Source organism: Haemaphysalis longicornis, unplaced genomic scaffold (genome assembly GCF_048455015.1).
Source record: "Haemaphysalis longicornis isolate Haplotype H1 unplaced genomic scaffold, Haemaphysalis longicornis Haplotype H1 scaffold_5, whole genome shotgun sequence".
Taxonomy (NCBI): domain Eukaryota; kingdom Metazoa; phylum Arthropoda; class Arachnida; order Ixodida; family Ixodidae; genus Haemaphysalis; species Haemaphysalis longicornis.
Window position 1 is genome coordinate 101,262,109 of NW_027526385.1, and position 27,105 is coordinate 101,289,213.

At 48.8% G+C, this 27,105-nt stretch overlaps 1 protein-coding gene across 3 annotated transcripts in view; it reads right to left on the reverse strand.

Annotated features, from left to right (window-relative positions):
* Positions 1-5,170: 5,170 nt before the first annotated feature.
* Positions 5,171-27,105, reverse strand: part of LOC144138642 (uncharacterized) — a 51,584-nt gene continuing 29,649 nt past the window's right edge. For 2 of the 3 annotated variants that reach the window (XM_077671029.1, XM_077671031.1), the window contains 2 exons: positions 16,828-18,766; positions 5,171-5,524 (listed from right to left, as the gene is read on the reverse strand). In XM_077671029.1, the coding sequence (XP_077527155.1) occupies positions 5,215-5,524; positions 16,828-18,766 (2,249 nt within the window). In that variant the 3' untranslated portion in view covers positions 5,171-5,214. Of the gene's footprint in view, positions 5,525-16,827; positions 18,767-21,143; positions 21,230-27,105 lie in introns of those variants that run through there. The other variant, XM_077671030.1, reaches the window with a different exon arrangement.

Sequence of the window (27,105 nt, forward strand, 5' to 3'; positions counted from 1 at the left end):
ACAAAGCCTATATGTGGAATGTGACCAGTGGTGCCTGGAAGACCAGCGCTTCTACACAGACATATTGTATGCCATAATGACAACATCCCTAAAAAATCACCCTTCTTCGTTTATTGTAAATGACACCTCTGCCATGAACTCGTTTCTCAGTCGGCCCTCTGTGTCTATGCCTTTTTCCAAGTGCAAGCTGAGGAGCTTGGGATTTCTTTTAGCGAGACTCACAAAACTTCGATCACAGACCTTGTTTCTCCTTGGGAAATGTCCCCGGTTTCTTGTGATTTATCTTTTAGAGCCATTAACAAAAGCACTGCACGAAGAGAACTCATCTTGCAGCACTTCCTACACCTAGACACAAATATCCTTACACAACGTTTTACACAGATGCCTGCAAGTCCGCCCATTCTGTGTCATGCGCTGCACATGGCCCAAAATTTGCTATCACAAAGACAATGAACGGGAAAGCACGGATGCCGGTGGCAAGCGGCCGGGCACCCTCACGAGTCGGAAACAGGCCGAGAAGCTGGCCGGTGTTGCAGCCGACATGACCTCGGTAGGCTGTGAGCAAGGCCGTACCCGGAGGGCGTGGAGGGTGGAGGGAGGGTTCGAACCGTCCCGAAAGCACGTAATCAACTTACTGTTGCTTTCAGAAAAACTACCCCCTTCCCAAAATCCATAACCCCCCCCCCCCCTCCCCGAAAAAAATTTCCGGCTACGGCCCTGGCTTTGAGGGAGACTTTTCAGCTATAAAACTGAAGAAAACACAAGTGAGGAATCGCCTCAAAGAGAAAACACTGGACTGTTTTATTCGCATTGCGGATAAAGGGCCCGATGTTCTGGGCTACCCGTTCGACGCGGTAGTGGGCAGCCCTGCTGAACTGAAAAATCTGAGGCTGCAAGTATATGATGTCGGAAACACAGAAATATACTCCCTCGCAGTGTTTCCATTGTTCAATTGCACTCGAAAGGCTGCTGTCTTTTAATTTATCCGTATGTGCCTGGCAACCCCCCCCCCTTTGTCTTCATCTGTCCACCTTTCAAAGGCTTCTGGGGATAACCCTGTATGAAACCATGGGTTGTGGGGGGGAACGCACCTTCCAGGTGCAGCACTCGGTTTTCAGATTTTACCGTGAGGGTCAAGGCAAAAACTCAAACGATATACGAGTCAAAGTTCAAACATTCATAAGCTCGTGCAGATCATAGGCAAAAACAATAACCTGAAGGCAAACATTTGGCAGAGATTTGTCTGGATGGGAAGTTGCAGAATTCGAAGAGGGGGGGCGTGAGGGGGGGGGGGTCGGCGTCGCTCCAGCGCAGCCCCAGTCATGCGCTTGCGGAAGGAACCGAGCTGGTTCCGTAACGTCCAGGTCTTCTATTTGTAAGATATATTTTCTTTGAGTCTATACTTATATTTTTCAGATAAATAACGCGCACCGGCAAGATGACGTGTATTGTCATCCCTATTTAGAGGGAGTCTAGGCATCATCACAATATAAGAGCATTGTTTTAAACATAAATACCTTCAGTTGGTATGAATACATGACAAGATTTGGCAAGCTATGTTGTTAAATTACACAAAGGCCGCCATTGTATCCATCAGGTGGAAATAAGTGCAATAGCCCCTACTGGGCCAAGTGCTTGTAGTGCAGCCGTGATCCCATACATCGTAGAGTGACTCGATGCGCCGGAGGCACGCATCAAGATCGAAACACTGACCCTGCTTTGTCACAAATTTTTATTGCTTCTTCGTAATTTACTGCAATAACTCCCTAAAACCGAGCATAAACATTCAAATTACCGTATAATCTGCAATTCTCAAAAGAACACGGGATGAAGTATTTTGGTGACAGTGAATAGGGTTAAGACAAGAGCGTTCGCTCCAAAAAAAGGAAGAAAAGACCCAATACACAAATGTGTTTTTTTAAGTTAGTGTAGCTTTAGTGTTGTTCATTGAGTGCAGCTGACAACGGGTTCCCTCATTCCAGGCATATTCATAGCTGGCTACAACGTCGGGAAGACACGATTATGAACGCTCACAGTTTGAAGTACAGAATAAATAAATGACGATTACGTAAGTATGCTGCTTTTCGCAAATTGACGCAGTACTGCATACGGGCGTCGGAACAGGGGGTGCGACGGCTCCACCTAATGTACAAATGGGGGAGCACGGCTCCCCCTTCAAAGGGCACCCGTAAACTACCGCTGATGCCCCGTCAAACAAGAGCTCACTGACTAAAAGACCAACGATTTCGAGAGTGGTGGCTTGCACAAATAGAATAATTCTGCGGTTCGACCTGACGTTTTCACACTGTCGTGAACTCCGAGCGTGGGTGTCGGTCTCCTTCACTCGCTATTAAACCATTGCTTATGTTTCACTTTAATGCAAATACGACTCCTCATAATATCTGTTAACTGTTAGCACTGGGGTTTCCTGTAGATTTACAGGGAATATTTCATTTACTTTTGATCCTTTGGTTCAAACGCGGAGCGTAGTGATTTTTGACTGCTCTCCGCTCCTGTGATGTTGGATAAAAAATTCGGTTGTATTTGATTTGGTCTTACGTTGGTGATTGGGTTTAGTTTTTTAGCCTATTCACCTGCAATATTGCGCATGCGTGAGTCCTTCAAGAAACTAAATGATGATGATGGTGATGTATGGTACAATTTTTTGGCTCCCCCAGTTGAAGAATAGTTCCGACGCGTCTGGTACTGCACCTGTTGGCCAACTGAAGCACGCGTTTGTTTTGGAAGTGTTTTACTGCCGTCTCCGACCACGCACTGCAGGTCAACTTTGCTCTTCAATCTCCTTCCCTTGCTCTCTTCGTTTTTAGAGCAAAGACACGGCCGTCTTCCTACAGCTTTCCTCCTACGTTCTTGTAGCAATTAACTGTTTGTTATACTTGCACGCGCTTTTTATACTCCAAATCACATTCGCTCCTTTCCCTAGCTTCCACATTGTACATCAATGCAGAGCCTCACACTCTGGATGTCATCTCTTTCCAACTGTGGAGTTTGGGGACTCGCCATGGGGTAAGTGATAAGTGATCCTCTAAGCCATCCAAACACCAGAGCTCGAGAGAACCACAAGGGCCCCACCATCGGTCTGCCCAAGATTTCAACGAGCGCCGGTGGCACCTTGCACATTCCCGGCTTTTCTGTGCAAATTTTCCCGAGAGGCTAAAGGATATATGTCACAAACTCGAGCGTACGATGCCTAAAAGTACCGTATAACTTCTTCATTTTTATTGTACAGCGCCTAATTCTTGTTACAGTCACCGATTTATTCAGTTCTGTTCGATTCGCCCCGAGAATACACTGGAACTCTCTCGAACGAAGCGGCGGTAACGCGACCACTCGCCGGCTCGCCGGCAAGAAAATACCAAAATGAAAACTCAGCCGCTCAGCTTTCACCGAAGCTTCGAGTTCTTTCGAGGGGGCGAGCGTAGCTTTGCCAGTGCTAAGGCGCGCCGATGATTCTAGAAGAGAGAAAGGGGGAAGTTGTGCGCTCGTCGGCGGCGTGCGCGTTGCGGGTTGTGCCTTCTCTCTCTGCGATGGCGCAGTTATAAAAAAGAGGCTCGCGCCGAAGCAAGTTAACTACGTTGGACGTCGTGATGTGACAACGGCTTCTGCCAGTTTGTGCACCCCACCATCGGCGACACGCGCCCTGGAGGACTCCAACGTAATCCCGGGTCTCGAATCACCGTGATCGTCTCGGACGGCCTGGCCTACGACGAAGCCATGCTTCACAGGTAGCCGAATCGCCTCCGACAGCGGTTCGTCGTCCGGCCCGGTCGGTGAATATTGTGGGACTCTGTTTCTCATATGCATCGAAATGTCTTTATTTTAATTAATTTTTCTACTTGGTTACATTCGTTGTTAAATCTCCTTACTGTACACTTTGTATTTGAACTGTTTGTCGCATTTGTATTCATTATAAGTTACCTCTCACTTACGTTACATGTCCTCGTGCTTGCACAGTGTTTTGCCTGTACAAATATAAGTCGTTGTGTTGTTTTCGTACAAGGCTCTGACTCATCCTTACCGCTCTGGTCGGCGAAAGCCGCAGATCAGACGGCCACCCCCTTCATCACCTGTGCCCTGTAGATTCGGTGGGGTTGTTTGCTCGCTTGAGTCGACTCTCAATATCTTTTCACAGCGCACCCAATTAAGGAATCGGTGACAATATAGCTGGGGTAACTTGCTAACGGACTTGGTTTCCTACATTTTTCCGATTGATACGACAGTTTAGCAATACAACAGGCTTTTGAGAACCCAATCTATCGGCTTAATCGCTTGTCGAGTGATGTCCTCTGCATCTTTGCAGCTTTAGCAAAAGTTTTCCCCGGGACCCTCGAGTGGTACACAGCACGCTGGCAGGTTGACGCTCGAGCCAGTTAACAGGCACAAGAGCAAGAATCAAATGGGGAAAACATTGCTTGCAAACCACAGAAGGTACAAACGTTCAATACAAGCTGTTTGCATGAAACTATCGTCTGCTGGTACTCAACTGGCATGAACAGTAGAAAGAAGCAATGATGGTGGGAAAACAAACAAATGATGCATAGAAATGAACGCTGCCATATGACGACGGTGCTTCTGACGTGGTTGGTTTGGCAATGCAAATGCAGGAGGTATGACGGACCGTCACAATGTTTAGCCCAATGCCAGGCCAGCCAAGCCAATCCAAGGGTATGCTCGTAAGGGCTCAATGTAACCGCTGCTCCAGTGGAGTGCTCCTAGGAGAAAAGAATTGCAGCAAGAAGTGTGCCACCCAGAGCCAAAAAAGGTGCACCCTGAAACATCAACTGCCTGTGGCGAGATAATGTGCCCACTGCTGTTCGCAACATTTGGCTCCGAGTGCAGGTGTCGTCCTGAGTCTCTGTATAACTTGCCTCTGCCAGAAGCTCAAACGCACAGCGACACGTGAGCTGAACAGCCCAGCTAGCAGCAGTGCTGAGATGTGCTTTGATTCCCGGCCGTGATCGAACAGAAGACCTGGGGGCATTAGGCATTCCATTAGGGATTCCATTAGGGCAACCAAGCGGTGTTGGCCGGACGGCCCGGACCTGTAGGGTTTACACCCACCAAATGCTGTTTCTGGCGCCAGTAAAGCACACACACTACACAGTGTCTTTAGTAGTTTTTTTCCTTATCTTTTGTTTATTTCTGGGCTTTCGACCAACCCCAAAACAGTCCACCTGCTCGACGCCTAGACTACTATGGTGGCAACGATTCAGCGGTGGCGTCCCTGATGTCTTCCAGCTTGAGGTAGCGCCTGATTGCCCTCCAGCAGTCCTCGTTGAGGGCGTCCAGCTGCGTGCGGCCGTCTTCGCTCGCACGGCAGGAGACGCGCTCCCTGACCACCCCGGCCAGCCGCATGAACTGGTGCATGTCCGCCCACTGGATGCTCCTCAGTTTGTCCTGGACCATGGCGGCCGCCCGTTCCTGGTCCACCCCCTTCAGCCTGGCCACCTCCTCCACCAGCTCGGGGTGACCCTGCATCCGCTTCAGGGCCACGGCACAGCGCCTGTGGCAAGGACAGGGCACAGGGACGAAAGGTCAGGACAAGGTGGGGGCTTTGGCTCAATCAAAGATACACGACCAAACACAGTAGTGATGCGCTGCTGATATTGCAGGTGGCTAGCCTCAAAAGATCCTCCACGCCTAGCCAAGGCACGAACTTTGTTTCGTGCCTTGCAACTTTGCAACTTGCAACTTTGTTTCGTGTTGTAACAACACCGTAACCTAATACCGGGGCCAGACAGGTGAGGGGTAGCTTGGCTTGACGCAAAATTCAGTGAAGAAACATGTGGGCTGGCTGAAGGCTCTTGACAGCTACATGAAAAGGGCATATTCAAGACAGTGTCCGATTTTTCTGCCACAGTGAAGAATGAACACTACACACGCAGTCACACGTTCCTTTGGTAGTGTGGACAGGAGCCAGCAAGCGTGCCATCGGTTTTGCAAGCACCCAGATCTCGCATTCGAAAAGCTCGTGCTGCCTAGTAATGTTCACAAGAATATAGCTGATCACCTCACTATGCAGCCCAGGCGTTCAAGATTACGATTCAGCGCTCATCCACTTCATGTCCATGTCTGCCGCATGCCAACACTGCAGAGTGCATGTGAAGCAAGTGCTGCAAAGCACAGCTGTTACGCTGTCGTTCACCCCGATATCTGCGATGGTGAGACTGAAAACTCCCAGCCGGAACTCTGCACAAAACGCAAGGGCGTCCTCTCTCCGATCGTTTTGTTAGGGCTAGAATGCATTCAACGGGGAAAATGTACGGTCACGTCACATTCCTTGATACAGTGCCCCCCTTGCAATCCGTCCACCTTACCCACTCTCTGCAGAGAGCTGCATTCAATGTGGTAGAGCTAAGGCGTTGCGCTGCTGAGCACGAGGTCGCGGGTTCGATTCCCGGCCGCGGCGGCCGCTTTCCTGATGGAGGCGAAAAGCAAAAACGCTCGTGTGTTCGAGATTTCGGCGCACGTTAAAGATCCCCAGGTGGTCAAAATTAATCCGGAGCCCTCCACTACGGCGCGCCTCATCGCCTGCGTTGCGTCGGCGCGTTAAACCCCACAATCAATCAATCAATCAATGTGGTAGAGGCCGGTGGTTGCACATGTGATCCTTTGCCTACACCAAGGCACCAGTGTTTCGCCTTTGGCGACAGCAGAGAATGCTCGATAAGAACACGAGGCATCCTGGGAATGCCAATTTGTCCACGGTCATGAAACGCGCCGATAGACCAAATTGGCAGAATGCGAGCCTGGAGTAACAGCGTTGCAGTGTAGACCCAACATTGTCTGCCCAGGAAGCAGCTCCAGCTCAAGGATATACCCATTCATGCGCACTCAAACCAGCTGTGCCATACTACTTGACTACCTGTCATGAGTCATGGAGAATCCCCGCAACGACGCCGAAGGAGATCAAGGAAGAGGAGGAGGAAGACGAGAGATCGAGGCAGGGGCGGAGGAGATTGAAAACGTCAAGCCTATGGCGTTGACATCTAACGCGGTTAAATTAATCGAGCGGATTTTGCAGCAGCACATAATGCAATTGGTGTCCAGTTCTAGAATCTTTAGCCCGAGACAAGTTGGTTTCCGCCCTGGGTGTTCGATTTGGAGTGCGCATATGGACCTTCAAAGCCGGATTAAACTAGCCCGTTGCACTAACCAGTTTTCGTCTCTAGTTACCCTAGATGTAGCAAAAGCTTTTGATAGCGTCGAATACCCTGTGTTGTTGTCTCGGTTACAAGTCTTAAACTTCCCAAGGTACATTATAGCTTGGATTTGTGAATTTCTGAGAGACAGGCAGTTCAGTTGTGTAAAATTTAATGTTACTTCCTCACAGCGGCCACAGTCTAGGGGCGTACCGCAAGGGGCGGACCTTTCCCCTGTTCTTTTTAACATCCTTGTAAGCGCTATTCCGGTGGTTTCTGGGGTCTCTACATTTGTATATGCCGACGATATTGCATTTTTTGCATCAGCACCTGACATTCCATCTCTTTACGAATTATTGCAGTTATATTTGAACCTTATTGCCTCCTGGTTGGACAGTATTTGTCTCTCTGTGAATGTCAACAAATGTTCCTTATTAGTTTTTCCGATCTCAGGCCCTGTTAACATTACTCTCAGTCACCGACAGTGCCTAATTCCTCAAGTTCCTTCTTTAAAGTACCTTTCGATTATTTAAACCAGTGAACTTGACTGGACCTCACATACAGCCCTCATTGAGGCCAAAGGTGCACGTGCTGTTGGGATGTTGAGACGTCTCAGTCATAGAAAGAAGGGCATGCGCAGAGAGACCATTCTTATGATATACAGAATGTACGTTCGCCCCATTTTAGATTTTGGGTGCGTGTTATTCGCTGGGTGCGCCACGTATAAGCTTCATCGGCTGGTTATTCTGGAGCGCTACGCTCTTCGCTGCTGCTTAGGGTTGCCTACGAATGCAGGAAATGGAGTAGTTTACTTGGAAGCGCGCGTTCCTCCTCTGCCTAATAGGTTCCGGATATTGACTGTTGAAACTTTTCTGAGAGCTTTAGCTCTGAGGTGAACAGGGAGCAGATTATCTTTATTGCTGAATCAGGTGCGTTTCTGGTGCACCAATGGCCCAGGTCCTTACGTCCACAAAGCACTTTAGTACAGAGCTTCCTTTCTCGATTGGGTGTAGCAATAAATTAGGTTATTCTATATACTGACAGGAGTTCTCCTCTTTCTCGTTACAACAGTACCTTACACCGACCTAAAGACACACATCAGACGACAGCTTCGTAACACATGGCAATTACACTGGAGTCAACAAACAGACAACAAACTACACATAATAAAACCACAACTTGGACGCTACATAACTGACTCACACAACAGATACACTGAAGTCGCCCTGGCTAGGCTGCGGATGGGCCACACACATGCGACGCACTCCCACCTGCTCACTGGTACTTCGGGACCCACGTGTAGCAGGTGTGGAAAGGGCCTATCCGTAGTCCACATACTAATAACATGCAAGGCACTTGACACAACACGACACAAACATTTCCCTGAATTATACAGACAACACATTCCTTTGCACCCATCATACTTTTTAGCCGACGAACCAATGTTTTCTAGTCAACGTGTTTTTAAGTTTTTAGCTGAGGTAAACTTTCTGCAGCTCTTGTCATATCATGTGTAATCACCCTGGCCCTATACACCAGCCATCTCCATTGTCTTTTGTTTTGCATCACCTTTACTTTTAGTCACATGTTTTAGTATGTACGGTCTCATCATAAATCAGTAACTTCTTCTTTGGCGCTCTTTGCCCATAGTCGGCCTTGCGCCAATAAAACCCAACTATCATCATCATCAGTTCTCCTCTTTCTATCAATTTCCGGAACATTTTCCCCCAAAATTCTAAACATTTACCAGCCCGGCTGCTCAATCGTCTTCTGGAAGATTACTTGGCCTCAATGCAGCCAGGTGCTATAATATATACAGATACGAGAAGAAAAATCCGGTATAGAAATATTTTCCCTTTCCCTTAATTGGACCTTTTTGGTTTGTCTGGGTGCTTTTATCCCCATATTCTTCGCGGAATTCCTGGCAATTGTCCTGGCGCTACGAAAGCTGGATGTATCAATTACATCTCGAATGATAATTTCTTATTCTTTTTCTGTATGCTTAGCCCTTTCTTCCCCTAAAGACACTCCCCTTTTGCGGACGTTTCGGTCACTCCGTTTCGGTCACCGAAATTAACCTTCTTTCGGTTCCTGGTCATGCGGGGATCACATTCAACGAGACTGCCGACTCTCTAGCAAGGATAGCACTTTCTGGGCCTGTAGTAGACGTCGTAGAGCCGACACGTTTAATAGACAGTTTTAGCAGTCCGTATGCTCCGGCCGTTCCGTTCGTCACGTTGCTACCGGGTTTACCGGGACCCGACTGCGCATGCGCCATTTGTTCCGTACGCGGCCGGCGTCTCTCCCGGCGCTCTGCTTCCGTGTTACCGTATCCGGACCCCGCAACCGGCTTGCGTTGCTCTGGTCGGCTTGGATGTTGGGGACTTTAGGCTTAGCGTCCTGGCGAATATTTGATCGCCACTATCTGTGCAACTGCGAATGACAATCCGTAACGCACCTTTTCATCACACTATCATCCCCTTTCTTGCATGTGAAACTTTATTTGAGCTACAACAGCCGTTTGAGTGATCGGTGACCGAGACATCTGCGTAGCCTGTTTCGATGCTTCCGCGCAGATATCGCCATCTCTCGGCCGCTCGGCGCACCGCGCGCCGCGGCGTCCACGGCCGGTCAGCATAGGCTTGCATCGCGGCTGATATCTGATCGCCGCTTTTAAAATAAGCCCTGAGAACAATCCCTAGCACAACGTTTCACCACACTAACACCTACTTTCTCGCAGGTGGAACTTCGTTTTAGCGATCAGATTGATTCAGAAGAGCAGCGACAAGCGGTTGCTACCGTGGTCTGCGCCGGTTCAAGCCACTGAGTGTGCCGAGCTGGCAGGCGCGACCGGCGTGTGCGCGGACTGTTTCCGATGCAGAAGACGCTTCACGATTGCCTGCTTTATCCATTTCTTGCGTAGAAACACGCGGAATCTACAAATTCAGCTCAGCGATCGTCGTAGTTGACCATGGAGCAAAAACAGTGGGCGGAGCGGCGCCGACGAGGCATCGCACACCTGCATAGGGCCATGTGTCTCGAATTCACGCGTACGACTGGTCATGGTGACAGTCATAACGATCAGTCGCATACGAATCGCGTGTACCAATCGTACATGTGTCTAGCGCTTCAATCGGGCAAGGCCAAGGCCATTCCTCCACGTGAACGGCGCGCGACCATGTCGTCACCTGCGCTCGCTCTGGTGCCGTCGCCGCCGCCGCAGCCCCTGCCTCACAATGCGTCCGGCCGAGCGCGATTTATTTTGGATTTGCAATGCTTTAGGGGAAACTCGTTGTTTATTTACGTATTTTTAGCGTGTGGATTTTTGCAACAACTCGGCTAATCAGCCGTCACACGGAACGAACGGTACCGTAGGACTCTACGGAGTGCTAAAACACGTTTTCCGTTTCACTACACGGGAAGAACCCGGTACGGGCGCGCGCATGCGCCGTCGGGTCCCGGTAAACCCGGTAGCAACGTAACGAACGGAACGGCCGGGGCATACGGACTGCTAAAACTCTCTAATTACAGCAGCTAGGTACCGTAGGATGCTGAAACTCCAAGAACAGCAAGAATCGATTTTATTATCATTAAGAGATTTTAATCATCGTAAATTCTCATGAAAACCTGAATGGTGCCCTTAACGCAAATTAGAGGTGGTTATTACAGCCTTACGTTGTCGAGTACCCCAGTTAAATAGGTACTTACACAGGTCTCGTCTGGCGCCAACAGCTCTGTGCAGCTATTGCAACGAAGACGAGTCTCTCGAACACTACTTTTTGACATGCCGACGTTTTTCCCGACTGAGACGTCAGTCCCTGGAGGTGCCGCTTTACAGTTTGGGGATATCCCTAACAGTGCCGGCTATACTATTGTTCGGGGCATCCGAAACGGGGTTCTGCCTCCTGGATGTATGCTCTGTCCTCCTGCGCTACATTGAAAATTCAAAACGATTCTCTTTATGACTGCGATTGGTCACCCTCGCTTTGATTTTTCAGGGGTTTTTTTTTTTCAAAACTTTTTCTAACCAGTCTAAATTATCTTTCCTGGGCGTCTCGTGATTAGATAAGAATTCCATTAATTTTAACCATCCTCTGTTGATTGGACGATCCCCTGATTGGGTATGTGCCATATCTAAAGGCGCAACAACAACGACAACAACAAGATACCCGGCTGACGAAGAGCGAAGCCTGGGGTGACGCGACCCAAGACACCGACGTCGCCACACAAGCCTGGGCGGGAGCGGGCCGACGATGCTTCGGCTCCGGTCTCCCGACAGTCCGCCAAGCCACGTCTTGGCGGCTCCAGCGGCGACGGGCGTCAGCGGCATTGTATCGTCGTCCTGCGCTACGACGGCCCCGACAACGGCAACGTCCACGTCCTCCGGAATCTAAGCCGGGCTACACTAGTCGCACGACATCGCGCCGACAGCATGCGGTTACCAGCTATTCGCAGCGACACTTCGATTTCCTTACGTCAACACCCGTGAAGTACGTAAGACTCGGCGCTAGCACAACCTCCTTCTAGGACATTCTTGAGCTTGTAAGGCAGTAGCTTAGGACATTGTGTATTTTCCATTGTCGAGAGTTCGATAGCTTTTTCGTGTGTGTGGTTTTCTTAACTCGGTTTTATTTTCTTCGAGCTTTGCTGCGTCATATATGTGTTTTAAGCCTGCCCTTGTTTCCCGTTTCCTTCTCTGCTGGTCGAAACGCGTGACACTACCCGATGCCGGCCAGGATGCTACCAGCAGCGACAAGATAAGTCAAACCCGGCTATAACGAACCCGGATAGAGCGAATTATGCTATATATCGAACAAAAATAATTCAGTTACGGAAATACATGGGAAACATGTTCCTTATAACGAAGTTCACATTCGATATATCGAACTATGCGCGCCTAGAATGACCGCCGAAATGCATGATCTGGGAGCGGCGATTGAGATGTGGATTGGTAGCGACAACGGAGCAAGAGTTGTGACTTAGACATTGCGCCTCGCACGGAGCGACATGACGCCCGACACTTTCCGTAACTGTTTCCGACGCACGGGACTCACGACGGAACCCGCGCAGTCAGCGAGTCCGGAACAAGACAGCAGCATCGGTGAACTGTGGGAAGAGCTCCCTCACATTCCCGATGATGTCGCGAGTGAAAGCCGTCCGACGCTTATAATGAAGCGCTTTCGGCAGTCAATCTGCTCCGCCAATGCTTCTTAGATTTTGGAGGACGCGGACTCGAACTGGTGCAAATAATGTTTCGTGTAGAGAATGCTATGCTAGATGAAACCGCCAAAACGAAAGTGAAAATAAAAATCACCGCTTTTTTCTTTGCAAAGTAGGCAGTTCAGGCGGAAAGTAGCTTTAAAGGGGCCCTGAAAGGCGTTTTGAGCACACTAAATTGACTAGCGCAATCGTTAGATTGGCTCGTCAACATCATCTGTGCCAAGTATTAGTCTTTTACGCGCAGCGGAAAGCTCACACTTTTGTTGCAAAGTTTGTCGCTTTTTTCTCACCCTTTCCTTCGTGTTCATGGACGCCGCCATCTTCACATGTCTACATCATCGATTCCCAGATGTTCGTCATGAGCTAGACATCCTGCTATTGGGCGGCTTTTTCACGCACTTCCGGCAAAGAGATGAGTCGTCTGCTCAGCGTCGGCTCGCCGGCTGATCTGCCAGTGGAGTGCCGGAGTGCTTGGACATTTTACGACAAACGAAACAAGTGTAAATAAACGCTTAACCTGTTTGTATTGAATGCAACAGGGCCATAACACGACATGAATATTCTCTTACTTGAGCACGTTCCATAAAGAAAGCGTTGAAGCCCCGTGGCACTTCTTTCTTGCAATCGCAGAGAACGCCCTGAGCCAAATGCCCGGGTTTGACGCATACATTTTATTCAACTTCCAAACAATCCAGAGATGCGTTTCGAACGAACACAACGTCACAACATGCGTTGCAAGTCCGAACCGCGATTGACAGGCGATGGGTTGCCTCCTCCTGCCCCTCGTAAATTCGGCACTCACCTCGCGCGCGGTTTGCGGGCACGAACAGCAAGTCACTTATCTCTGGCGCACAAGCCGAGATGGCTTTTAGCCACGCACACTGCACATACCCCATGCGAGGTTGAGTCGTACGCCGCTTGAGAAAGGTAATCCAGACCATGGGAAGCACTAATTACCCGCAGAAGCACAACGTCACATTTCATCGCGAAACAAAGGCGTCCACAACACACATACCATCGCCTCCTGTAATGCCAAACGCATCTCGCACTTCCAAATGGGAGTGAGTAGTATGCCTGCAGCGCCCATATGCCGCGAGGTGGGGCCTCAAGCTGAACCGGGATCACGCAACCGTAACTGACTTCTAGAGCGGTTAGTGCCTTGTTGCCAGGGCAACCGATGTTTGATATTGTCAAAGAAATGGTGCTCGCTCCAGCGCTAGAAAGCTCAGAGCCGCGCCGGAGCATGTTTTGCCAACGTTGCCGCTCTCCACCACGCGTCGCCCCAAGCTGAACTGGCGTTTTGTGCACGGGTTCTGTATCGGTCACATGCCGCCGGCAGGAATTACCACCGCCACAAAATAAGACCCGGTACCAGCGGGGCCACATCTGATACGGCGCTTTTTGGATAAACAGTGCGCTGTGCATCCAAGGGGGCGAGCGCAGGGCCCTCCCCGTGCGGCTGCGAGTTCGCCGCCGATAAAAAGTCGCGTGCCGCCGATAGCAAAGTTCTGCGGCAACGTACACCGCGAAAGGGCAAGGCCAGGCCGCCGCACACATGGGGCCAGATTTTTCGTTCGCTTTTCCAGCCTTGAGCGGAGTGTGGGATTCATGGTGTCAACAAAGCTTGCCCGTAGCAGACGGCTGTGTGAGCAGCGCAATAGCGGAAGTACGTCACCGCCGAGGAGCGCAGCATCATGGGAGGCAAGACTCGCTCGCCGTCAACAGCGGAGAGTAAGTTGAAAGGAGGAGGAAACGCGACGCGACGATAATGCGCGGTTTTTGATTTACGATTTCTCAGCTAATACTCATCGCTTCAACAAAATTCTTGCGGGAGGAGATTGCTAATACATTGCTTTATTTGGTTACATGTACATCCACGCATCGGCGGAAGGTATTTCAGGACCCCTTTAAACTTGCAATAAATGGATTATTTTGGGTACGGTAACGGCTACTTCACTGTGTTCGTTTTTGCATGCGGGGATGGTGGAGTTGAGGAGGAGGAGGGGGGGGGGGCTCCCGCGAATTGCGAACTTGTAATGATAAGTTCGTTATAGGTGGGTTCGGCTATATCGAACTATTGGATATATCGAACTAATCGCAGTGCATATTGCAATTCGCTATAAACGGGTTTGACTGTAGTACTACGTCAGCAACGGTGAACGGACACGTCGCCGACACTGGCACATGTGCACACAGTCAATGGCCAAGAAGTGGGGTGCCCCTAGGTGCGCATGTTACCAGAACCATCCTCTCACATCTTCGGAATGCGCACGGACTGGGCATTACGCGACCTGTGCTTTTCCCACGCCACTCTGCACCAGCCATGCTCAGCAGGGTTTACCTCACTCTAGAACAACTGGCCGTGTAGTACGCCTCATTCACCTGTGCCTCCCTCACTGGGGGAGGCAGGAAATGCTGCAGAGGCTGTGTGCAGGGCGAGTCGGTAGAGCATCATGGTAATGGAAAGAGCCTACTTACTACAAGGACCACCGAAATGCCTACTGAAATTTTTATTCAGGGATGCACATCATACAGTGCTTTTTTCCACATATAACTTGCACTCTGATGTTGTGGCTTAAAATTTAATAACAGAAAAAGAATTTCTGCATATTCTCAACGCAATCGACTGTGTAACGCAACTTTTTGGCACCCATAAAACATAAGTACCAAACGAAGACCACAGACTTGCCAGTGGTCACGACACTTCTCCATCTTTACCCAAATGGGAGAGCTGGCATCAACCTGCTTTACCTTCCTAACAAAAAAAATGCAACCGCTGACAGAGAACACCTAAACAGCAGTAGTAGCATGATGGTGTTTATGGCTCAAGGACATCTACAGCTACAGAGAGCCAGAACTATGTTAGTTGGCCATCCAGTGGGCCAGCCTGATGGTAAAATTACGTTTGAAACAGGCTCGGTATTTGCAAAAAGTTCTGTATGTATTTTTGCAAATGGCTTTTGACTCAAAACCTGAGCATGGCCACGACAGTAGATGAAGTTGATGATGCTTCTGTTGATGAACAGGAGTAAGCTGGCGCTGGGGTATATCACAGTTTGCGCATTTCAGTTTGTTAGCTTCACAGTTCTCAGGCTTGTCTGGAGCAGGTGCGTGTACTCCTGCCCACGCTGCTGACATCACAGGCAGCAGCGTGGGTTTGGGATTTATGGTAGGAAATTGCCATGTAAGAATCTTGCACAGGTAACCGAAGGGGAAGAGTGCTCCGGTCAAAGGTTGGTTAGTGTCCCACATTGGGTGAGTACTTTTGTGCCCCCCCGTCTGAACCTTTTTCTTCCGACTTTCAGCATGGCCTCACTCACACGTGCAGTGAACAATGCCAGCACCGGCTTGTTTGGTGAGGTCAGGTACAAGGGCGACGCCCTGTCAGCTGTCCAAGCTCTGGTGTGGGAGCTATAACCTAGACTGGTTCTCAAGCAAATTACCCAGGCGCTTATTTGTGGCTGCAATGGGCAGTTTAACTGTCGTGAACATCTTATTTGCTTGTTTAAGAGTACGTCCTGAGACCTTTTAGGGGCTCAGGATGTAAGTGTCTCATGTCGTCGTATCTCGTCTCAAGTAGTCACATTACAGGAACACCGGGACACTCGTTTGCAAACGCCTCGCGCTAGAATGCTTCGTGCTTCAAAGAAACTAGACTTTGTCAGCAAAGCTCTATACCCCTACCCCCCAAAAGGTTTCGTCTCAGATGGCAAAAATTCCAAGGCACCAAGAATACTTTTACACTGCATGCTTTGCCGCTCCCCAGGTTTCACGTTAGTGCAGATGTCCCGGGATTTTTTCGCCAGTAATGTGCACCACAACAAAAAGCACCAAGTGTAATGCGGGCCTGCCGCACCAACTATCGCAATGAGATTGAAGCGTTCTTCACTCTTTTCAGTCTTCAATACTTTGAGTTTTCAGCAATTTTACGCTGAATGTTGTTGGTTCGACATGGGTTGGACCGGTTCAACATGCTAGAAATCTGCTTGCCCATTTGTGCCTTAGCCTATGTGAGCAGCAAATCATTGGGACGGATGGCATGGTGCCAAAGACACAGTACGACACTTTCAAACACACTTCTCTTGTTAAAATACGTGCATAAATCAGCTATAGCAACTCACATAGCATGTATTGACGATGATGATGAATAAAAGAGGCAGGGCTGCACGGGCACGGGGGTACGGGCCTAGCTCGCGCCTCGTGCTCGGCGCAGTTGGTCGTGATTAGGGCAGCGAACGGGTGACTGGTTGTCTGGCTTCCTTCTTGCGTCACTATCCGCGACAGCATGAATTCCAGAATTTACCCAGGGTAAAGCTGACATTGAAAGGGCTTTTAAACAACATTTCAAGCGTTACTCTGCCACACCTCCTAGGACCAGACACAAGTTTTCAAACCCCAGACAATAAATCTAGCTAAGCCTGCCTCCAGAATAAGTGGTACGTACCTGTCCTTTCGGGCGGCCGTGACAAAGTCAGCAGCACAGGTCAGCAAGCCTTGGTTGCGCCTGGTTGTGTCTGTAATCTTGAACCATGGTCTCCCCAACCTGAACATGCACTCACTCACGGTCAAGTCAAGGAGGGTGTAGTTCTCAACAATGCCTTTTTCATAGTCATCTTCATCGTAGTCACCTTTATCGTAGTCATCGTCATCGTAGTAATATTCAGTGAAGTGATCATTAGCAGTAAGGTGCAGCCTGCTGATGTTCTTGCTGCCATTGATGACAGCTGCCAGGGGCTTATAAAACGCGGAGAAGTCAATGCTGTCTTTATCCACTTCGATTCGCACTTCTCTGAGGCTCCTATTAACAGCCAGGCTGTCCATCAGGGCTTCCTGGCAGTCAACCCACTGGTCAAGCGATGAAAAGCTCAGGCTGAGGGTCTTGAGCGTGCGAGTCGCTTCTAAAAAGGTGGCAAGAGCTGAAACCAGTTGTGTCCCCAGGTTGACTTCGAAGGGGAAATGTAACTCTAAACATGTTATGTGGCCAAGGGGCGGCATACGTTCCAAAATCTCACACATTGCTTCCCCGTCGGCATTGGAGGCTTTCACAGCAACTGATGAGAATGCTTCACACTCAAACCTTTTATCAAACGTCCCTACAGTGAGGGGGGCATTGAAGGACACCTTCTCGCCTGCCCCCGTTTGTCTGAGGGCCGCGCAAAGTTTGTCCGCAAGACTGCTCGTCCAGTCAGGTAGTTCGATGCTCACCCTCTTGAGGTTCGTCATGCCTGGCAGAGCCGTAAACAACTTCTTCCACTGGTGTTCGTTCCAGACATAGATGGGCAGGGCGACTTCCACTAGGCTGCTGTTCTCAACAAGCGCCTCAAGGCAGCGTTCGGAGTCATCGCTATTTGGACCCCCCTCCTTAAAAGAAGGTCTTTTATCGGCAGAAGTCCCGTGTGATATCTTGAGGCTCTGCAGTTTTCCGTTCTGCCTTATTATCTCCGACAGGAGCTGCACATCTGCTTGATAAAGTATAGGAAGTCGAATGTCCACGGCAGTAATGCTCTCGTTTCCCAGTAGCCCTTGGAGAATGCCATTCAGTGGATGGCGCTTTAAACGTGTCCATTCTTTAAGTACAGTCACGCTCTTCAGTGAGACACTCTTCTTCAACCACCATGTGAACGCTTTTTGAGCATCTTCCTTAGCCCCAGCAATGAGGCAGGCAGGCAGCACCAGCTCTGTCAGAGAGGAGCGATTCTGCGCGAGGTCTTGCAAAATTTTGGTAGAACTCCCGCCGAAGTTGATGCAACCTGAAAACCGCAGCATTTTCAGAGAACTCGTGTTCCGGAGAAGAGAGGAAAGACTATCAATCAGGGTCTCTGAAAGGCACCCGAAGGAAGAACACTCGAGCTCTTGCAGTCGTGGCAGACAAAGTGCTGCTCTGGCAAGGTCTTCCCCGAAGGGCGAACCTTGAAACGTGAGCTTCACTCTGGAGATCGACCGGCGTCCCTGAAGTGCTTCCGAGAGTGGCGTGAGGTCGCACACCTTTAACAGCAAGAGGTCAAACTCCACATGTGCCACGCAGCGGTGGGTCTTCAGCAGATGGCGCACAAGAAGGATGACACGGTCCAGCTGTTTTGAATTCCAAGAATTCCAAAAGATTGAGGTCGGATGAGGGAAGAGCGCCAGGGAGAGCCTGCCACTGGTTCCTGGCATTTCTTGTAGCTGCCAACAGGCCCGGAACAGGAACTCGTTCCAGACCGACAGGTGACCGACAATCTGGCAGATGGTGTTTTCTGTAGCCGTGCACGGCAGCTGGAAGTTGAGGGCTTTACCGGTAAAGCGTCCCCTAATGGTGGACAAGGGATGAGGTTCTGCGTGTCCCTCATCGTTGCCCAGTGCATTGCTTGAAGTCGTAGAGTCGTCGCTGCAGCTCTCAGAATCTGTGGAGTACAAGAAGCACACGTGGGTAAAATGCGTGCGTTTTATGTAAACCCGATTTCAGATTGCCACCTCTACACACCCCCATCCAATGCATTGGTCCACCAGTATCAAGGGCTCAAGGAACCTGATCTGGCACGACTCATTCCGGAACTCCTCATTAGCCACACCACCTATGGAATCGCACTACTTAGTGCTCAAAAACAGTGAAATTTAAAAACTAGAAAAAAATCATTTGCCAAGTATATTAACTAGCACTACATCTCCCCCGACAATTTCTACCGCCAAGATACTCCCCATGGGCATCTGTAACATTTCTGGGGAACTTTGCAGGGCCCACCCATGCAAGTCGAACCAGTTTACATCAAATTATCCTCTGTATTAAACTATTACAGGTCGCAGAATATTTGCAGTGAGAATAAAGAGCAGGACACACTGCCTATATCGAACAAAAATATCACCGACTCCAGATGTACCGGACGCCGAATTCCGCGCAAGTGCCCCCCAAGTTGGCTTACCCTTGAATCAGTGGAGAAATTCCGCTGGCACACCCCTGAAAGTGATTTAGCCCAACAGGTCATGAACAGCGGGCGGCTGTTTCCCCTTTTGCCCGCACTCTTTCTGTCGTGACTGTGCCACCCCGCCGTGCACGGCAAGCTGTCGACCCCCCCCCCCCCCCTAAAAAAAAATATCCTGGCCTTCCCGCCAGCTATGCTTTTTTTTTCTTTCGTTTATCGTGCTTGTGCAGTTTGCGCTTTGTGGGCTTTCTTCCGAAGTGTAGCTGCAGTGGCTAGCGCTAGTGTCATTAAAAAAAAGGAATATTTGACGGCTCCAGTTCGTACGAAGCGGCCGATTTTGCCTTTCACCGTCAAGATAGAGTCGAATGCGGTGAGAAGTCGGACGTCGCTGCGACGTACGAGATTCCCAAGAGCACCAAAGCACGACCAGCAGGGAGCTGACATTAATCTTCGCAAAGTGGGTTCTGGGCAGTTGTTACGGAAGAAACCACCCAAAATTGCTTCAAATCTGCTGCTTGTGCGTGCCAGTGATAACTTCGAAAATCCTTAGGAGTGCAACAAAGCCACCACAGCTGTTGCCCAAGTGTGGAGTGAGCTGTCTGAATTTCCTGACGCTGCTGCCAGATCAACGGCCGGCGAGTTGGTGTGTGCGGAAAATGGTGTCGCAACCATGGGAGAGTTTGTAAGACTGCATTGCTGAGATCGTGCCGAGCGCAATAGAAAATGTGCAACCAGGAAAGCAACAGCTCACACCCTCTGCGGTGATTGGTGCACTCGCACTGGTCCGGCGCTTCTTTGTCAGTGTGGAGTGTTGCAGCCTCAGCTGCTCCGACTCCTTAGATAATGTGGAGAAGTCTCGGGCAGCGAGGTTGTTAAACCAGACGAAGATACCAGACTATCACGTGCAAAGGCAAGGCAGCTCCATCAATAAACTGTTTTTAAATAGTATGTTATGTGTCTTTATGACATCCAATTATTTAGCATGCTCATACAGAATTATCCCCTATATTGGACTGATAGGTGGTCTTTGGCGAGTTCGATATAGTGGCCGCTTTCTTTTTTCATACTCCCCCATTTTTAAAAATTTGACAATCCAATGTTCAAGGGGGGGGGATCGACTTAGAATCGAAATCGAACAATGTACCGCTACTAACGGCAAGAGAAACGGGAAATCAGTGGTGCTATGAGGTGGGAACAGCTTTTCACCCTCGTTTCCGCAGTTACGGTCGAAGCATAGTGTATTAATTTACCACTGCATAAAAGTGATGCCGACTTTGAAAGTGGTGTTTCCAGTCTGTGCCCTTTGTCCACCGTACCTAGAGTGACTAACCTCTGTTCGAATGTGTGATTGTGATATGATTGTGGCTACGTTAGTGCCGTGCATTGAATCAAGGGATTCGCTAATATTCAGTTTGTTTATTAGAGATGAATGCGGGTAATGCACTCACGAATAAAAGGAAATCCCGAGCAGCCGCATCCGTGAGCCGCCATGTTGTTTGTTTTCGTATGGCGCGGCAGTGGCCGCCGCCGGTTGCTTCGATGGTTGTCATCTCACAGCAAATGTGTTCTCATAATTGCGAATAAAGTTTCCCGCTCAACCCACAGCATATGGTTATTCCGTGTGCTTATACAAAAAGCCCTTTTTTACATCTACTGCGCGCACCACAAGCGCACGGCTCTTGTGAAAGCATTGATCAAAGAGCCACCGCGTGGGGAGTATGGGTACTTGACGGAAGAGCTCCTCTTTGGTTGGTTGGTTGGTTCCGGCGGCAGGATACCGGCGGCAGAACCCCGTTTCGGATGCCCCGAACAATAGTATAGCCGGCACTGTTATGGATATCCTCAAACTGTAAAGCAGCACCTCCAGGGACTGACGTCTCAGTCGGGAAAAACGTCGGCATGTCAAAAGGTAGTGTTCGACAGACTCGTCTTCGTTGCAATAGCTGCAAGTACGAAGTGTAGTCGGTTGTGATAAAGCTTCATTTTTCTCACATTTAAGCCATTTCTTTCTCGTCTGGGGCAACAGTGACCAATGTTTTGAAGTTACTAACTTTTCAAAAGAAAATGCAGCGTGCAATTGTCAATGAATCATATGATTCTCATATTACGCATGTGCATTTGCAATACAATATTGTACTGGTCAACAGACTATTTGCCTACGGGTATGCTTGTTAGTTGTTTGTATAAAAAATTAACCGCTTAGAATGACCTTTTTTTCTTCAGTTGCCTCACTTACCTGTAGCCAGTCGTCATATATGTTAGAACCGCTTATAAATTTGTATTACCGAAGTGCCAAACTAATTATGGCTTTTTCGTGTTAAATTATATTTTACCAAAGTTTTTTAATACTACACTCCACGATCAGCTAAGTTCTCCATCTGCTATCTGCAATATTTTTATTCAGTAATCTACACATCCACAATGCGCTGTACGGTCATGTTCACCTGTACCGTGCAAGTGCGCATGTATTTGTGCGCCTGTTCTTCGTGCTTTTATCTTGTACCTACTGCTGATTTGTAAGGCTGGAGAGGTGCCGTCAAGCAGTGCGCAGCCGCTGCTTTTCGTTGCAAGTTCAAACTTGAATAATGATTATGACGAACAGTGCCCTCGTACAACGACTCCCCATAGATCTTTGCAGCTGCATAACCATTGACCACATCCCCCGAAACATGGACCCAGTCCACAACTCGGGCCACTGACAAGCCCACATTTGTGCCCTCCACAAATACGCTGCAAATAAATTCGCAAGAAATGCGCTCACTACCAGACCGAGCCGGCCTTTTCCCTCCCCACTGTGGAACACCAAAGCGACACAGTAACAACCCTGGTCACTAATGACGCCACGGCTGCCCAAGATACCCTCATGAGAGCTACTGACGCCACAGTGCTGCCAGCCACACCGCACCCTACCCCTTGCACACTTCACCCGACCTCTCCATCACCTGGACCCCCTTGGGGCACGTGGGAGGAGAAAGGAGGTGGTTCATGCCACCGCCCACAGGCACATCTACCGGCTGTTCTCGGCCACCTGTCGTGGCTGAGCCAGCCAGAGGGGCTGCCCTCAGACCAGCACTCCCTGGTTGCAGCCACTCCCTGTTTACCTGCAGCCCCAACTGGGCGCACAGTAAAGCCAAAGAAAGGGGAGGAAGCAGCTCCTCGGCTGTGCACAGCCTCGTGCCTGTGTGGGTTGCCCTAGAGCCCCTGAAATTACTACGGTAGCGCCATTCTATGATCTCACCTGCGCTCCTTTCCTCGTTCGTGTTTTGCTTTTTTTTCATTTTCGTGACGCAAGAATTGTTGGCTTGAATTCGCAAGTGTTTTGGCCAACAGCAGCGTGCGTCTGACAATGTAGAGTGTGCGTTCCGAGTGCGTGTAAGCTCTTTGTGGCGTGAAGTCATGTTTTGTGTGTAAGCGACCCGGAGAGTATTATAATCCCGCTGTTATGACATTGGAGCAATTTGCTGCGTAATACGTGCTTGGTCGGTGCAGCGCGAATTGAGGCTGTCAAGACAAACAATTGCGGCTAGGTAAAACAATTTAAGGCCAGCCAATCTAGTGACCGCGCCGTTGATGTACGCTAGATTGGCAATTTCTGTTATAAGTTTGTTCAATTCGCGCACGTTTGAATGGGCACTTGAAATGCATATTCGCACCGCAACGGCTGTACGCCCTTTCTTCCATGTATGCACAGTGCACAGAGAACAGTTAATTACATCTTACGTTTGCATTACACGTGATGCCATACATCTGCAGTGTGCGCGCTTACTTCATCTTAGCAGTCAACGGCGCAGCGTATCCAGTCATTGCGATGTGAACCAAAACACACTGGGCAAATGTGTTATTCACAGCAGACCTACGTTTGTCCAGCAAAGTGTTTTTTGAACGCATTTAGTGTAAGCGAGTTGAGCGTGGACGCGGCACTGAGCAGATGCGCGAACGCGAATTTGACCATGCTACGGAAGAAGGGTCACTACTCTTCTGCAATGTATTATTGCTTATATTTGCGGAGTGTTTGTGGCGCATCTCAGACTCGGTAGTGACATTTTTTTTCTCTTCTCAATAGGATTATTCACGGATAATTTGAGGAACGGATATTGGATAAGCTTGGCGTTAAAAAACTAAACCCAAATGCCACTCTCAGCATTTTTTCTCACAGGAATCCACGTCAGCAGCACGAGCCACCTGCACGACGTCATTACGGATGTTTGTTCGAATAAAATATCCATTTGGTGGCACCAATTCATTTTTTATATACCTTATAGTTTTTTTCTTGATAATCACCGTGATATCGGTTCTCTTTCGAATTTCTTTAGGGTGTATTCCTGTGTTAGTGTCATGTACAAATATGCCAGAATATATCATCCCAGCACAAAACAATTCTGTCCAGGCGCCTTCATTGATAACGGCTGTTAACGACCGCGCCCGGTAAAAAGACGGATTGCACGATTAATTGTCATAATTAGTTAATGAGCCATATATATATATATTATTTGTACCTAGAGGGACTCGATCTCTGGTTCGTATGTGAAATAAGAGGCCACAAATCTGATTTCAGTTTACCCGATCAATTGATCGCAGTCTTCTCTGACGCCTATTCCCAGAATTACGAGCCCCCGTTTTTCAGTCGTTTCGCACATGAACGTATGGCCGTAAGTGCAGTTTAGTGTATCCGGCAGCGAAGTCGGGGAAGCAGGGATTTTTCACGTCCCTGTACGTGCACACACGCATGTGTATTTTTTTTAATCTAGTCACAGCAGCCTATAACGACATGAAGGTGAAAGAAACATTTCTACAAAAACGGCAAAGCACTCTGAACTGCGCGGAATTAAGCTAGGATGTATGTCGGTAGTAACAGCGGGCGCAGACTGACCGCCGCTAATGGTTCGCAATCATCGTAAGAAAGGCGATCGCAAGGACGCCAGCGCAGCGCTTGAACGACGGCATTTGCAAATTAAGCGCTCGGTATTCGCCGCGAGCTCGACATGTATACATGTCGAGCTCGATGGTGGCGATGGTGTCGATGGTATAAGTGGCGATGGTGTCGCCACCTATAGGTGGCGACACCATCGCGCTGCTAGTGTGGATGCTCCGCTGAGCGGCCCGTAAGAATGCACACTGTGGGCGCGCTTCGTGCTTTTTTCTCGCAGTATGTGCGCACGAAAAGTGCAAACAAGAGTGGTATGCTGTAGTTCGGTTCCTCAACGTTCAATGTAAAGCATGGAAGCGGCAGTCAGTTTTCATTACTACGCCAAAAAAGCGACGGCTCATCGGGAATCTCAGAATTGCCGTAATTGTGACAATGAACTTGTACGCTGTGGCTCGTAGCAACCTCGATCTTTCCAGACTATGGCTTTGAGCCTTCAATAAAAGCATAATTAGAAACAAATCAGGAATTCTCGATCTCTGAAATTCAGTTTACAACGGCAATCTCAATTGCTTTCACTGGTAGCGTGACGCATTCTTGCATTTGTGGGATGCCCTGAAATGGTAACACTACTTAACTGCCCCGAAATTCTTTCTAAGAGCTTACGATATTTTTTGTGGGTTCAAAAGGCAACATAAAATTACTGAATTTTGATCAACGCAGAGATATAAATGTAACCGCTCTAACGGGTATTTTAAATTAAATTTTAGCGACTCTGAAGGTTTGATGAATAACGGGTTCGATTCCCGGCCGCGGCGGCCGCTTTTCTGATGGAGGCGAAAAGCAAAAACGCCCGTGTGTACGAGATTTCGGCGCACGTTAAAGATCCCAAGGTGGTCAAAATTAATCCGGAGCCCTCCACTACGGCGCGCCTCATCGCCTGCGTTGCGTCGGCGCGTTAAAACCTACAATCAATCAATCAAATTGATGAATAACGGTTTCAGATCACTTATTTACGGCTTTCGTTGCAAGTGAACTTGCGAATTGAATTGTCAACGCACGCAGTACAATCAACATCTCATGTTTAGCTAGGTTTTAGCAAACTGACAAGCAGGTTTACAGTGTGCAAACCAAGCTTCTGGGACCTCACAGTGAGCACAAATTTTCTGTTACGGCTGCTCTGTTGACCATTTGCGTTCCTTTAAAAATCTAACAGGTGCCTGCAACAGCGACATGTGTTTGCATTCTTGCGTATAAGGTAGCTTACGAACCCTAAAGATGGCAATAAATGATCGAAGTTGCGCTTTTGCAGATGTAGTAAAACATTTCCTTTTTATTTCTCGTTGCGAATCAGCGCAACGGGTTCCCGGTAACTACTTTGTTTTGTAAACTGAATATCGCCTTTGTCTTGGCATTTAATTCTTGAGGATTGGTTAAAAAATGAAATTCTGTGCATTTCTTTTTTTTTTGTTTTTTTTTTCGGGAAGAGGGGGGGGGGGTCCTGCCAACGTTGCAAGAACAGAGAGAAGAGAACGCATGTAACGCGAAAAGCCAAACTATGGTTATCAATACTGACAATCGAAACTACACTAGGAGTTGTGTTCTGTAGCGGTGAAAAAGCAGTACTTTAACACGTATTTTCAAAATTAATTAACCCCCCTTTGGTCCGAGATTGTCCAGAAATTGTGGTTCGCCTTTTTCAAAAATGTATTGAAAGCAAGCATTGTGGGAAAAAATTAAGAAAAAATCAGCGAGTCAAGGCACACACCCCTCACACATGTGGGCAACAACGTGCATTATATTACACGTTTTCTCCTCTTTCTTTAAACTTAGCTCCACCTTAAGAGGTTAAGACGTGACCATATTAGGCATTTGGTTATGCTGAGTGAGACACGTTTCTGGACAAGGTGATTCATGTCGGATTTGAAAATGATATATATGAAAATGACACACGAAATGCCACATGACAGACGCAAACTCACAACTGCTTAATTTTACCAAAAATCCCCCCTAAATACTCTAGCGCATCCATAGAAACGTATTTTAAATAATACGTAAAATTAGCAACTCGATACAGTTGAATAAATGTTTATTCCTCCTCCTCAGTATAAACACGACTAATGGTATTTATTTTAGAAATATACGGGAAGGACACGATCACACAGGCGCTTGCTGGTGTAAAATACGTGTCCGGTAATGTATGGGCGATAGCTCAGGGGTCGTGTGCAGTGTAAATGTTTTTGTTTGTTTCTTCTATAAGGACACAGCGCAGTTTTACAAGGGTGTGGAATTTGCACGCGTATGCACAGGTCTTGTCGCTTCTTACCCGTTTCGCGTACTAAACTTTTATCCTTTAAATAATCACCACGCCACCTTCAAAAAGCACCCTTCGACGTTCCCGAAACGGCAGACGACTGCACTCAGCAATAGGAAAAGTGCAATGTGTGGAAGCAATTGATGTTCACACTCAAGCCGCGGTGACCACGGCGAAGATGTTTCGCGGAATTAAACCAGCGCATTAACCCGCAACGGCCGCTGATTATTGCGTTTCTAGAGGAAATGCACAAGCAGAGGTAACTATGTCATTGCTTACTGCCAAACGAGCTCACATATTGGTTGTTTCGTCGTGTGCAGCACGCGTCTTGCGCCGCACGCAACGTGAAAAAGCAGACGACGCGAGAGCGCCATCCACACTAGGAGCGGTTCGTCCCGCCGCCGCCAGGGGCCGACTCTGTTCGCGCTCGGGGCGAATAGGGTGTATTCATGAGCGGCATCGACAGCGACATGCAGGCAAGTCTCGCTGTGCACTCTGGGTAATCCGCCATTTTGAAGCAATAACTTGCAAGTGAACCAGCGTAGCGGTGTGTTCGGCCGGTCGGGCCGGTCGATAGTTGCAATGGTTTATTGCGCAGTTGTAGGCTGCAAGAGCCGTACCTACACTAAAGCTGAGAAGGAGAAG